Source organism: Oreochromis niloticus, unplaced genomic scaffold (assembly GCF_001858045.2).
Source record: "Oreochromis niloticus isolate F11D_XX unplaced genomic scaffold, O_niloticus_UMD_NMBU tig00002388_pilon, whole genome shotgun sequence".
NCBI lineage: Eukaryota > Metazoa > Chordata > Actinopteri > Cichliformes > Cichlidae > Oreochromis > Oreochromis niloticus.
This window is the reverse complement of record NW_020327634.1, coordinates 115227-130319: the sequence shown is the minus strand read 5'-3', so window position 1 is coordinate 130319 and position 15093 is coordinate 115227. Positions and strand designations below refer to the sequence as shown.

At 40.2% G+C, this 15093-nt stretch overlaps 1 protein-coding gene across 1 annotated transcript; it reads left to right on the top strand.

Moving 5' to 3' along the window:
• The first annotated feature begins 2907 nt into the window (after positions 1-2907).
• LOC109196582 (cell division control protein 42 homolog) lies at positions 2908-12772 on the top strand. Its single transcript, XM_019350791.1, has 6 exons — positions 2908-3108; positions 3749-3850; positions 4064-4136; positions 6232-6341; positions 9382-9579; positions 12626-12772. The coding sequence occupies exons 1-6, from the start codon at positions 2908-2910 to the stop codon at positions 12713-12715; spliced, it is 774 nt and encodes a 257-aa protein (XP_019206336.1). The 3' UTR covers positions 12716-12772.
• Positions 12773-15093: the final 2321 nt, after the last annotated feature.

Below are 15093 nucleotides of genomic sequence, written 5' to 3'. Positions count from 1 at the left end.
GACGTACAAACATAAAACTTTCTGATATTTTGGTTTACAAGTTTACAAAACTCAGTTCACAACTACGCATTTGATTTACAAGTACAAAATATTTATGACCGTAATTTGAGCCTATATTTTTCTGCATGTATTATTTTAGGGTCTATCTTACAATATAAAGCACCTTTAGGCAACTGTTTTTGTGATTTGGTGCTCTGTAAATGAAATTGAATTGAATTAATTTTGATGATCATTAAAAAATAGCTCATGAGAGACTTGACAAGTTCCTAGTTTAGGATTACAAAAACATATTACATCATTGTTCTTGAACCAAACACATTTACATACCATTTAAGAATTACATTTACAGTTTTTATGAATTATGTGGATAATGAGTCTAATTATATTCTCCAAATATTATTTCTTCCAACTGTCATAACGTGTGTTATTTAGGACCCTTGACAATGTTCTTACTACTCCATTGATAGTCTGTTTGGAAGTTTCTCCTGATATTTGTAACAATTTTTTGAACTTTTTTATTAAAAAGGTTGTCACCACCAGGGCTCTTATCACAGCTCCTGACTCTGTCGCCTCTGTCCCTTTCACTACTGTTTTTACTCAGTTTGATCTTGTGACCCTCTCCACTTTAGAGGATGTGATTTACCATATTAAGCTCGCAGGTTCCTCTCGGGATCCTTTACCTCCACAATTTTTTAAAGAATTGTTTCCTAGTATAGGGCAGTATGTCCTTGACATTATTAACAGCAGTCTGTCTTCTTGTGTGGTTCCTGCAAATTTCAATAATGCAGTACTGCAGCCACTGCTTAAGAAACCCTGCCATAATCACACAGTTTTAGCCAACTATAGGCCTATTTCCAAGCTGGCTTTACTTTCCAAGGTTTTAGAGAAAATTGTTTTTAATCAACTGAAATATTTCCTAGACTATAATGGCATCCTTGAGGTTTTTCAGTCGGGTTTTAAAACCTTTCATAGCACAGAATCGCATTATAAAGGGTTTTAATGACATCCTTCTGGCATGTAATTCTGGTAACCATGTTGTTCTGGTCTTGCTTAACCTAACTGCGGCCTCAGACACCGTAGACCACAATATTCTAATTTCTCAATTAAATGATGTAGTGGGTATTGGTGGCACTTCACTTAATTAATTTAGGTCTTATTTGGCAGAAATAATTTTTTCTGTCAGCCTTCTCGGTTCCGAATCTTCTTCTTCTTCTCCATCATGCGGCATCCCACAAGGTTCAATTTTAGGGTCACTGCTGTTTTTACTGTATCTTATGGATTCCATCGTTAGAAGGCATGGGATCTCTTTTCATTGTTATGCTGATGACTGCCAAATTTATTTGGCACTAAAGCGGAGGAAGGCATCTCCATAAAACCTCTCTTGATCTGTGAAATGGACCATCCCAGCCTTGCCATATTGGTCCATTTAATTGACCTTTGTTTTTATTGTTTATTTTATTTTATTTTCACTTGCTACACAAGGGACAGACATGACTGGGGGAAAGAAAAGGGAGAAATAAAGAGAGGTAGGGAAAGAAAAACGGGGAAGAGAAACGGTGACAAAGGGCAAAAAACAAAAACAAACAAAACAAACAGACAAAAAATACATATATCAATCACCCGGATCACCTGTTGAGAAAGACAAAAGAGAAAACAAGCAAAAAAAGAGAGCAATATAATAAACAACATCATCGCAATAATCTATGTGTATATAACAGTTAATACCAGTGTCGGGTAGGTTACTTTTAAAATGTATTCCATTACAGAATACATGCCCCAAAATGTATTTTGTAACGTATTTCGTTACGTTACTCAATGAGAGTAACGTATTCTGAATACTTTGGATTACTTATTGTATTATCATGCTTTTTGTAACTACGTGAATGTACTATTGTTGTGTGATTTATTACTGGTACTGAAGGTCCGCGGCTCTGAACCGTAGTAAAGAGACCTCTGGCTAATACGTCGGGTTCCGTGTAGGGCTCATAGCCGAAAAATAGCTTTACTTTGTTGTGTGGGTCAACTTTGCTTGCGAGAGACAGAGAATGCCGTTGAAAGGCTACTCCAATGGAACTTATTGTTTCGGAGGAAAACAAAAGCACAGCGTACAGTCGCGTCTTAATAGCTTACTTACAACTGGGCTTGTCAGGCACTCTTTTTTGGCTGCAGTGGTTATTATTATATTTACATGCTTCCAGCTCCCACTTTTGCTCGATGACAACTCGTATGGCAGTCCATTCTCCCTGCAACATGGACTACACTGCCCATGATGCTACATTCTTTAGAGTTATGCCTGTAGCATTCTGCCTATTAGCTTTGCACAACAACAACAAAAAGGCGCTCTCTCACCCAGGAAACACACAGTCGCAGAGAGAGCGCGTCACCCTGTAACTATGGCAACTGTAACGCTGCCGCCTGGAACAACAGAATGTAGCTGTCAAACAAAACCCAAACAGTCCTAACCCGCCACAATATGAAACATACCGCTGTGTAATCCATTTATTTCAACAAAGTAACTGTATTCTAATTATTCTTTTTAAACGGTAACTGTAACGGAATACAGTTACTCATATTTTGTATTTTAAATACGTAACGGCGGTACATGTATTCCGTTACTCCCCAACACTGGTTAATACTAAATATTGAATATTATTGTGCAGCACAGTGCGCTTTGAGGTAGCAGCCAAAAAGGGTGTAGTTTGTGTCTGTGAGCACCCGTGTGTACACCTGTGAACATGAGCGCGCTTGTTTTTAAAAGGTTCCTTCATGTAATGATCTGCTAGAGGGTGTGGGGGGCCACTGCCCCGTCCTCCACGGCATGAAGCAGGTATGGAGGAGATCCAGGCTCCAGACATCTAGAGACCCCCAGAGCACAAGAGACCAAGGAAGACTAATGGAGGGGCAACCATGCCACTCTCCCGGAAAGAGCTGAGGAGAGCCCCAGAAGAGGGATCAACCAGCAGCCACGGAGCAGAAGCCAGAGGGGGTTGCAGTGATGTGCCCGTGTGCTCCACCGGCAGCCAGCTGTGCCAGAGTGGACTGAGGCCCAGGCCCAGAGGCCGAGGGCACCCCACCCCCGAAGGGGCCCAAGAGAGCCCCAGGCTCCAGGCCCCAACAAGCAGCCACCAGGAGTGAGCCAGTGGGTACCTGAACGCCCTTCCCTGGACACAAAGAACCACCAATGCACCGATCTCTGAGGGCATCTGCCACCGGCAGGGGCAGTGGTGGGCTGTAAAATGCTTTTACAATCTTGCCACACCTTACCTCTTGGAGCTTTTTCATGCTCACACGCCCTGTCGGTCTCTCAGGTCAGCTGACCAGCTGCTCCTGGAGGTACTGAGATCCAGGAGGAAGCTCAGAGGGGGCGGGGCCTTTTCTATTGTTGCTCCTAAATTATGGAATAATTTACCCTTGCACGTTAGAGAGGTCCCTTCACTGTCCACTTTTAAATCACGTCTTAAAATCCACTTTTATTCTTTGTCTTTTAACCTCAGTGAGACTTTCTCTTATAATCAAATTAGTGATTTAATTAATTATTTTACTTTCTTTTATTTGGCTTTTATTTATATCTTATGTAATTATATTATATAGTTCCTATGTACAGTACTTTGTGTCAGCTGTGGTTGTTTTAAAGTGCTTTATAAATAATGGTGATGATGATGTTACAAAAATCAGTTCCTTGTCTTTACGGTTTATTTTGTTCCCAATTTTCTCCTTTTTAAAAAAAAATATTTTTCCTACCTCTCAGATGCTGAGTATAAAGCTCATGGTGGTGGGTGATCTTCATTCAGGAAAGCGGGAATTGCTCATGACCTTTACAGGCACAGACATCAAACAATACACGCCCTCAGTGAGTAGGTTTAAATACCATAAAATAAATAATAAAAAAAAAATTCTCTGCAGGAATCTCATGGCATGAAAGCCTGCAGACATACACCAGACAGATTTGCTGTGAACCACTCTTTTGTGTCACACAGGTTGTGATACTTGCAGAATTCTAAAGACAGACAGTACAAACTCTTTGTGTATGTCTTGTTTAACTTTTGTTCCCCGTGTTCTCCAGTTTTTTTCCAATTGTGTTGTGACAGTGAGTATTGGTGGAGAGCTGTACAATCTGGGACTCTATGACTTTTCAGGTAAAAAATTACACCTAAGCTCAGTTTAAATACAAAAAAATTCTATTGTATAATGTCTGTGAAGCTTCTCAGTCATCCAGGACATCGTAGTCTAAGGAGCTCATAAAGAAAAGCGTCTGGACTTCGTTAGGTTTCTTTAAGATGTTTCACCTCTCATCCAAGAAGCTTCTTCAAGTCTAAGGGCAATTAGTGGATTCCCAGATTTTAAGCCATATGGGAATGTCCCCAAGAGGGCCATGGACCTCCTATTGATCCTCTACCTAATCAAACTTTTAAACTTAGACAATATTGTCTCAGTGTTTAACCCATGAAATCAAAATTTTGTTGATTTGATTTCCACAGAGCCCTATTCTCATTAGCATTTTTAATAAAGTAATTGGTGAGGACAAATCCTGAATCAGTCAAACCTTTGATGACAGACAGTGGGGAGGAACACCCTTGTCAGTCAAAGCAGCCATTGCCCCAATTTGAATCCTTCCCAGTATCCAGATGGTGAAAGAAAAGTCCCATTGTACAGTTGTTATGAGGAGGAAACTCACTTTCCAGGGTGTATTTTTTATTTTATTTTTTATGTAAATTTGTATATTTTAATGTGGGAGCCACTTGTTTTTAATTTTCTCTTCAACATGGGCATCGTTTTTCAGCTCTGGTCATTTCCACTTGGAAAGGCATTTTTTGGAGGGGGTTAACACCGTTGTTCAGACACTTGTGTTGAGTTTCTGTCATGATCCTGGGCCATGTTGGCCCAGCATTCTTAGTTTACATGTATTTTTGTATTTTGTTCTGTATTTAGGCCATGGTTCCTGGGTTGCTCTGTTAAGTTGTTCCTTATTTGATTTCCCCTTTTGACTTTTACCCCCTGTGTGCCCCTCTGTGTATCTGTGAGCCCTTGTCTCCCTTCCTTGTGGTTCATTCAATGTTTTCCCCAGCCCGTTATGCTCGCTCTCTCTCCTACTGTCTGCACCTCTGTGCACTTCCTGTTTTACTTTGACAGTCTCCCGTCAGTGTGTTCACTCCTGTCCTGTCTCGTTACGATTATCTGTGTCAGCTGTGTTCCCCGTGTGCTCCCACTTCCCTCACTAACCCTCTGGCCGTTTATCAATGCCCAAGTACGCGAGTACGTGCTCGGTGAGTACGTACTCGCTGAGAACGCACGGGAGTACGTACCCGCCGAGAACGCGAGCACGGACTCGTGGGCCGTTTCTCAATTCTCAAGTACGCGAGCACGGACTCGTGATTTGTACAGTCGGAACACCAGCGTACGTGATGATGTCACAGGTCCGGAGTTTTTACTGCCGTCCCCTCTTAATGTAACTGTGAGTAACATGTTATGAAGCTTAACTTTAATCACAGCCAAACCGGTTTACTCAGGAACAAATAAAACACTGAAATGAACCAAACATTAACATTTAGAAGTGATCTACGTGACTTATATATCATTTTTAACCTCAGTAGTGAAACCTCTATTAATAAAAAATAGTGTACATGTACATACGTGTACATACCTTAATAAAAACAAGCAGGTGAGATGTTAGAACGCTTTTATTTCTATTCTAGTGGACACTCAGTAAACAGCTGCTGGGGTTTCTTTAACCTGAGTAGTGAGAAGACCGCGAGGGGGGGGGGGGGGGGGGGGCGATGTGCCGGGAGTCCGCTGTTGAGTTTTGGACGAAATGCATTCTGGGATATATAGCTGTCCCAAGTCTACACCGATGCATACTCGATAAAATGGGCGGATCGAGAACACATCCGGGACTTTTTCGCGTTCTCTGCGTGATGCGTACTTCGAATTGGAACAGTACTTGGTCTCCAACTGATGACGTATCACGAGTACACGAGAACGCAAGTACGCACAAGTACGCATATTGATAAACGCCCAGTGTGTATTTATGTCCGCGTCTCCCTCAGTTCTGTGTCGTGTTCTCTCTCATGACTGTGTGCCCCTCTGTGTTTTTCCTTGTGAGTTAGTTCTTTTATGACTTCCCAGTTTAGTTTCATATTATTTTGTAGCGCCTTAACTTCCGTCAGCAATAAAGCTGTATTTTGAGTTCAGTCCTGCCTGCACACAACCTAATCATAACAGTTTCCCCTGCAGGTCAGGAAGATTATGACAGACTGCGACCCCTCAGCTACCCTCAGACTGACGTCTTCCTTGTTTGTTTCTCTGTCGTATCACCGTCATCTTTCCAGAATGTCGCAGAGAAGGTTTGTTTAGCCGGTATCTGTGTTTTGTTTCTACTTTGACGGAGATTCAAAATACTGACTTTTAATTTAATTGGATGATTCTCTTCATTGGCTGCCCTTTAAATCCAACAAACTCTCAAAGACTGTCAGTTAAAGGAAACCTCAGTGTGCCTGGTAAAAACATTAATTTGTAAAAAAAAAAAAAAAAAATTGCTTATCAGAGCATACATCAACATGTTAACATTAACTAGTACTAAAATTTTAACTAAATATCAAATTATATATTTTTCTACAGATCTATAAAGAATGAATTATCTATAAAATGACAATATTTATACACATCTTCCTATTTGCTTAAACGCTGTAATGCCATACCACTGAAATCACCAATGAAACTGAGGAGGAGAAAAGCAAAATCACATCTTCTTTCAAAAGACCTTGAAAAATGTGTTCATGCCTAGTTTGGACCACTGTAATCCTCTGTTTTAAGGTCTGAAACACTCTTTTCTTCATCGCTCACAGTTAATCCAAAATGCCGCTGCATGATCGCATCTCTCCGCAGCAGGTTTTCACAGGCTTCCTGTCCATTTTTTTTTTTTACTAGTTTTAAGATTTTATTTACTTTTAAAGTTTTAAATGGTAGGGTACCTACCTATTTAACCAAGCTCCTCAACTTATTTAACCCCAAAAGGTCTTCTAACCAGATGCTCGTAATGCAGCCGAGGTCTCAATTTGGATCGGGAGTTTGCAGTCACAGTTTTAAGACTCTGGAATAAACTGCAACTTAATATTCATACTGCAGAATCTACATAGTCTTTTAAATCTCATCTTAAAACTCACTTTTTTACCTCGGCTTTAAATGTGAGGTTTTTTTTTTTATGTTGGTGTCTCTTTAGTTTGTTTCATTGATCCTGGTTTTATCTTGATTGTTTTGTTTAATTATTAGTCTTTAACCACTGGGACATCTAATGATTATGTTTCTAAAATAAATGACTTGAGTGTCTCTAATTCAAAACAGAGTTTAGGGAGAAATAAATGTCTAATGAATGTTATGTTTTCATGCTCAAAGAGGGACATTATTTGCTAAAGTATTTAAGCAATCCAATATCAGATTAAGTTATTTAACACTTTTTAAAAAAAGGTATGAACCAAAGGGCATTTGTCTGACAGAATTACTTGGAGAACAATCACATATATTCTTCTCCTCAGTTTAAAGACTCATCCAAAAATACACTCAGCTTGCTTTTACAGTTTTTTCTGAATGCTTAAACCCTAACTGTGATTCTTATAGCACAATTTCTAAAACTATTAATACTTATAGCAAAACCACTCACTGAGTTTGCAAAACTAAAAGCACAAACACTGCTTTGCACTCAGTTTGCCATTTTGTAACACACACTTTGCAAACCTGTAGCTACAATCCACTGCACAGCACTCTTTTTGCAGAACTGTAAACACAACTCACTGCTTTACACTCAATTTCCAAATGATCAACGCACTCCTAGCAAAACTATACACATTTATGGCCATTATTTACACTATTTTGCCAACTGTCTGGCACACTGTCACATGTGAAAACTTTTTCAGATAATTAGTTCACTTTGCAATCAGCCTAAGCACTATAATACAGGTAAGCTGTGTGTGTGGAGTACAGTGGAGGGAGCAGGAAGGGTGAGAAGAGGAGGCCGAGGAAGAGGACGTGGAGGTGAAGAAGTAGGACAAAGAGGACAACAAGGACAAGGAGGAGCAAGAGGAGGACGAGGAGGGAGGAGAGGAGGACGAGGAGGGGGGAGAGGAAGGGTAAGAAGAGTAAAAAATAGAATTGCTCATGACATCAGAGCTACAGTAGTGGACCATGTAATCAACCATGGAGTGACCCTGAGGGAAGCTGGCCAAAGGGTCCAACCTAACTTGAGCCGCTACACTGTAGCAAGTATCATAAGGACATTTTGAAATGAGAGTCGGTTAGTACAGTCACTTTGCACTAAGATCTGTAGCACTGCCATGCTAATGAGAAACACAACAGTACCATAGATGTAAAATTCCAGAAGATATTTTCCCCTATGCCTTGGACTAGAGCAGCGCTCCCCAACCCCCGGGCCTCGGACCGGTACCGGCCCGTGAGTCGTTTGGTACCGGGCCGCGAGAGTTGAGGCTCAGGTGTGAAATGTATGGTTTTCAGGGTTTTTATCGGTTTTCAGCGTTATTTTGTTATCGTTTTTATCGTTAACTCACTTTTCCTGGGTCTTTTCACGTGTGTTATGAATAAATCTTCTTTTTTTTTGGTACTGGTACTAGTTTTATCTTGTTGTGTTTATCCGCGACACCTTAAAAGCCGGTTCGTGAAAATATTGTCTGGCATAAACCGGTCCGTGGCACAAAAAAGGTTGGGGACCGCTGGACTAGAGGACATTTCATGTGATGTAGACGAAAATTTGTGGCCAGATCCACAGAGATGACACAATGTAGACTGATTTCTTTTTTTTCCTCAGTGAAATTACTATTTCGTTTTGACTTGGAAATAAACACTTGTGTTTGTTTTGATGTGTGTTAATAAACACCAGTACTTGAAGTTTGGATCCCTCTATGCTTACGGATCTATGACAAAAGTATGAGCTCAAACTGACATAGCCTACCTTGTGCACAGAGAAAGCAAAAGCCAGATGTGTTTTTCATTCATACCATCAGTGTGTAGTTGGTGCATTGTGTGCTTATTAATTTGATGGCTTGTGTTTACTGTCTGATACAAAAATACCATTTTTACAAAGGTGTGGTGAGTTAAGCAAAGGTTATTCGCTTTTACAAGAAAACTACAATGTTTTGCTGATTGGGTGAAGAGTTTTCTTATTTGTGTGTAGAGTTTTGCAAAAATAGCCGATAGTTACAAAAATGTGCTCAAGCCATCAGAAAAAACTGTAAATCCAGATTTGGTCTTGACAAACTTAAAGGTAATTTTGTTTGGTTTCTAACTTTAGATATATATGCACACACAGAGCTACAGGTCAATTGTTGTTCCAGTAAAAATCCATCAAAGCTGACCTTGACCTTGATTTTTCCACAGTGGGTGCCAGAGATTTCACTCCACTGCCCAGGGACGCCCTTCCTGTTGGTCGGGACTCAGGTGCATTTAAGAGATGACAGCGACACCCTGGAGAAGCTGGCCAACAAAAAACAACAAGCTGTGACCTTCAAGAGTGGAGAGAAACTGGCTCGTAACCTGAAGGCAGTCAAATACATTGAATGTTCAGCTGAGACACAGGTACGAGGGAGAAGAAGTCTGCTGGTGTGATTTTCTGCTGAGAAACAAGCATTGGTATCTGTAAGTTTTTGCTTGCAAAGTTAGGAGAAATATGAACGTCTTTATTAGGTACATAAAATGGTTATTCCTCTGTGATGGAAAAGAGATCCATGGCTGTATGCTAATTCAGCCAGCAGAGGAGGAGTGGATCAGGGTGGGTTAACAAGTAGTAGTGGAACCCAGGGTTAATTATTGTATTCATTACTGATGGGAAAGGTGTGCCTCGCCTAGGTTTGCAGAGACTGGTTAGTAGATAATCACATCCACACACACACAGAAGAAGAAAGAGGAAAAGATTAACCAGACTGAGACACGTGACACCCAGGATGCTGAGTCTGTGTTGAATGACTGAGTTCTTTTTTTACAGTTTTATCTGAATGCTTAAACCCTAACTGTAATTCTTATAGCACAATTTCTAAAACTATTAATACTTATAGCAAAACCATTCACTGAGTTTGCAAAACTAAAAGCACAAACACTGCTTTGCACTCAGTTTGCCATTTTGTAACACACACTTTGCAAACCTGTAGCTACAATCCACTGCACAGCACTCTTTTTGCAGAACTGTAAACACAACTCACTGCTTTACACTCAATTTCCAAATGATCAACGCACTCCTAGCAAAACTATACACATTTATGGCCATTATTTACACTATTTTGCCAACTGTCTGGCACACTGTCACATGTGAAAACTTTTTCAGATAATTAGTTCACTTTGCAATCAGCCTAAGCACTATAATACAGGTAAGCTGTGTGTGTGGAGTACAGTGGAGGGAGCAGGAAGAGTGAGAAGTAGAGGAGGCGGAAGGAGGAAGAGGACGTGGAGGTGAAGAAGTAGGATGAAGAGGACGACAAGGACAAGGAGGAGCAAGAGGAGGACGGGGAGGGGGGAGAGGAGGACGAGGAGGGGGGAGATGAAGGGTAAGAAGAGTAAGAAATAGAATTGCTCATGACATCAGAGCTACAATAGTGGACCATGTAATCAACCATGGAGTGACCCTGAGGGAAGCTGGCCAAAGGGTTCAGCCTAACTCAAGCCGTTACACTGTAGCAAGTATCATAAGGACATTTCAAAATGAGAATCGGTTAGTACAGTCACTTTGCACTAAGATCTGTAGCACTGCCATGCTAATGAGAAACACAAAAATACCATAGATGTACAAATACTGAAATTGTTACTTTACAGAATTGCTAGACGACCAGATGGTGGGGGCAGAGGAAGCATGTTCACTGCAGACCAAGAAACCCATATAGTCAATATGGCGATTGCAAATAATCCTATACTTGGAAATAAACACTTGTGTTTGTTTTGATTTGTGTGAATAAACACCAGTACTTGAAGTTTGGATCCTTGTATGCTTACATGACACTATGACAAAAGTGTGACCTCAAATTGACATCTGTACACGGAGAATGCAAAAGCCAGATGTGTTTTGTATTCATACCATCAGTGTGCAGTTGGCGCATTGTGTGCTTAGTAGATGATGGCTTGTGTGTACTGTTTGATACGAAAACACCATTTTTACGAAGGTGTGAAGAGTTAATCTAGCTGTGTTCGCTTTTGCAAGAGAACTACAATGTTTTGATAATTGGGTGACAGGTTTTCTTATTTGTGTGTAGAGTTTTGCAAAAATAGCCAATAGTTACAAAAAATGTGCTTAAGCAATCAGAAAAAACTGTAACAGTGAGCCCACAGGAAGCACATTTCAGCCACTTACATCTGCAGCTTTACTCTGAGTCACTAAATGAAGCTCATGACCATAGGTGAGGTTGTTGGTGTAGATTGACCAGTATATTGAAGGCATTACTTTCATGCTCAGCTCTGTTCGTCACAACAGATTGGTACAGTGTCCACATCACTGCCAGTGTCACACTAATCCATCCTCCTTCCCTCACTCATGACCCTAAGATATTTAAACTTCTCCATTCACTCTGGGCACGGGCAGGCTACCCTTTACCAATTGACAACCATGGCCTCAGACTTAAAGGTGAAAATTCTCATTCCTGATGCTTCATACTGGCTTTAAACTACCAACTGAAGCCAACAGATGTGTATATTGATGTATATTCCCACCAAGATCAGCTTGATCGATCTCTTGAACCCTAGAACACTAACAAGCAGGTTTTGTAAAATGTTCACGTGGGTGCTCTAAGGAGCTTCCAAGAAAAAGCATCTGGACTTCCTGGAGTTGCTTGAAGGCCTTCTTGGAGGGATACTCCCACAGAGCTTTAATCTGGGACTCTCCACCATTTGACCCTATAACTGAAGAAGCTTCTCGGATGAGGGGTGAAACTTTTTCAAGCAAGTTAAAGAAGTCTAGATGCTTTTTCTTCCAAGCTCCTTAGACTACGATTACCTGGATTACTGAGAACCTTCACAGATGTTCACATGGGTGAAAATCACTCAACATTAGTGTTTTAGAGTTAATTGTGATGTGATCTGGTTTAGGGTTTACACCCAGTAGAGGCACCAGGAAAGTATTTACAAAGGTCAAAGTAGGCTGTTTTCTGAACACATGGAAATAATTTTGGCACCCAGAGGAGCCTCTCCTTCTGCTGGCCACTGAAACAATGCAAAATTTAGGCACTGTATGCACTTTACTACGTCCTTCTTTTATACTGTTTGTGTGGCAAATACAACGATTAATCAGTTCAACTAGATCCAGAAAAATTCCAGTTCTCTTGTCACCACATTCTAAATATTCACATGTAGATACCTATTTATACAAACTAGTGTGAGGTTGATTTAACACAGCATCTTACAGTGAGTATTCATATCTTACATTTTACTTGACAAGTAAAATGTTCTCACCGATGCAGCAGTCAGTTATAATAAGCATGGACCATGTGAGGACAAAGGTTTAACATAAAAACTCCCAGTCACTGTCAAGTTGTGTCATGCAGAAATGTGTGGCACAATGACATAAATGGTTGTTTACAGTAGGAAAACCTTTCTCATGTGTCTGTTTTGTTGTTGTTTTTCTTTTTTTGTCTCTCTCTCTCAGGAAGGATTGAAGTACGTGTTTGATGAGGCTGTTCTTGCTGTTCTGGAGCCTCCAGATACTAAACCCAAGAAGCACTGCATCCTGCTATAAATGCCACAAGAAGAAGAGAACACAGAGGAGATGGTGGAGGTGTAGATTAGAGATAAGCGAATATTAACACAAAGACTAGAGGGTTAAGTCATAGTGATTTAACTTGGATTACTCACATCTTAAGACTGTTGCAAAAAGCCCGAGTATAGCTGGTAAATTCTCTTGCTTTCACAGCATCCCATTCATTCATTTTTATTGCGTACACTGGATTGTCCAATCAAATCTCCTAATCTCCTGAACAGCAGTAAGAGCAGCAACTAGAAAGTAGGCCTCGAGGGTTAACTGCATTAAAGAGCAGTAGAACAGGCGTACCTAATAAAGTGGCTGCTGAAGTAGTGCGACTTTAGTAAACTAGCTGGTTATATATTCTCAGATTGTATATATTGTCTTTGTCTTTATTATTATTTTCTCCATTTCAGCAGTTATTCAAATAAATCTTTCACACTTAATTTTTGTGTCTGAACACTTTTTACTATACATTAGGTCTATGTCTGCACTTCTCTTTCCAAGGTCAGGAAGTTTTTAATAAAAGTTTAAAAAAACAACATTTTTTTCTGTGTTATGAAATATGCCTTAATCATTTTGAGAGCGGAGTTAAGAGTGGTGAGAATGACATTCCTGCTGTGAGATTTGCACAAAAGCGACTGAGGAATCAGAGCTGCAGATACCATCCACTGGTAGTCACCAGGATGGACAGGATTAGAAATGAGTATAACAGAGGGAGACAAAGTTAGAGAGGCAAGGATGAAGTGGTTTGGTTTGTCCAGAGGAGGGACAGTAGATATATTGGACAAAGGATGTTAAAGACAGAGCTTCTAGGCAGGAGGAGGATGTAGTGATGGATGGATTCATGGATGTAGTGAAAGAGGTCATGAGGAGGTTGGTGTGACACAACTCTTGGTTTTCTTTGGTAAAAGCAAAACTAAAACCTTATGTACACAATTTTACAACAATTAACAAAAACTTTTACAGATCAAAAGCATTAAAAAGTTTAAAACCCTGTGCAATAAGTGAGGAAGGGAACTTGAATGCATCACACTCCAGTTGCCATGAACAGGTGGAACATAAGGTCAGTGTCACCATGGCAACCAATGAAACTGAGCTCTGTGGCAATGATTGTATTTTAACTCAAAACTATGGCTACGTTCACACTGCAGGCGAAAGCGCATCAAATCCGATTTTTTCACCCCTATGCGATCCGTATCCGATCTTGGTATGACAGTGTGAACGGCACAAATCCGATATTTTCAAATCCGATCTGGGTCACTTTCGTATGTGGTACTGAATCCGATACATATCCGATGTTTTAGAAAGCGACTGCTGTGTGAACGGTCATGTCGCATTAAATCCGTCTTTTACGTCACTGACACAAGACAGACGCCAATTATCAGCGCCGGAGAAGACATCGTAAACGCTTCCTGGCCATCCGGTGAAACTGTTGGGAAGACAACGTTGGAGAAATGTGAACATTTTATTTTTACTGTATTTTCTGCAGATTCTGACAGAAATCTGCAACTATCCTTTGAAGCACCGCTCCTCTAAAACACCAATAAGGATCATTATTAGGTCATCTACATTATTATGTAAATAACAAAATAACTTAAAGCAAAAATCTGGAAACATAAAGTCCGAAGTCTTTATATTAAGGGCCATCAGTCAAACAATATTGTTTGCTCTGGGTCTACACAGAGCAAGTTGTGTGTGACATCTTCTTTTGCGCATGCGGGCCGTTTTGAGCGTTCACACTGGAGAGCGTTTGCTGTCGCATTTTATTTGTAGTGTGAACAAGCAGACAAAAAAATCGGATTTGATCAAAAAATCGGAATTGAGCATTAAGACCTGCAGTGTGAACGTAGCCTATGATCTACCGAACAGTTCTCATTTCCTGAAGATTTTTTTTTTTTTTTTTTTTTTTTTACAAAATACTTCCTACAAAGTATAAAAGAAAACAAAGTAAGTAAGTAAATAAAATGTAGATTAGATTCTGTGTTGTTGGTTTGATCCATGTGATCCACGGTAAAACTGGAATGAAGTGAAACAGTTTCATTTTTGAAAAGAGTGCAGAACAGGACCGTCTGGATGATAAAATAATAGCACGCTCAGAAGATTTCCTAGGTAGCCTCTGAGTCACCATTATTACTGATAGTTTAATCTCGTGGCCAAACAAATTTCAGAGCAGTGTTAAATTACTAATGAACCATGACAGCGCGAGGACGCTGATGCTAGAGTTACACTGTAAAACTCCAGGCTGACCTGGAGAAGATACTGAGGTAGGCCACACCCCACAAATCTCCTCTGTGAAAATATCAGGCAAGCATTCATTTGTTTTGTATGATTTTAATTCTGCATATTGTATTTTAAAACCAGTTACATCTTGT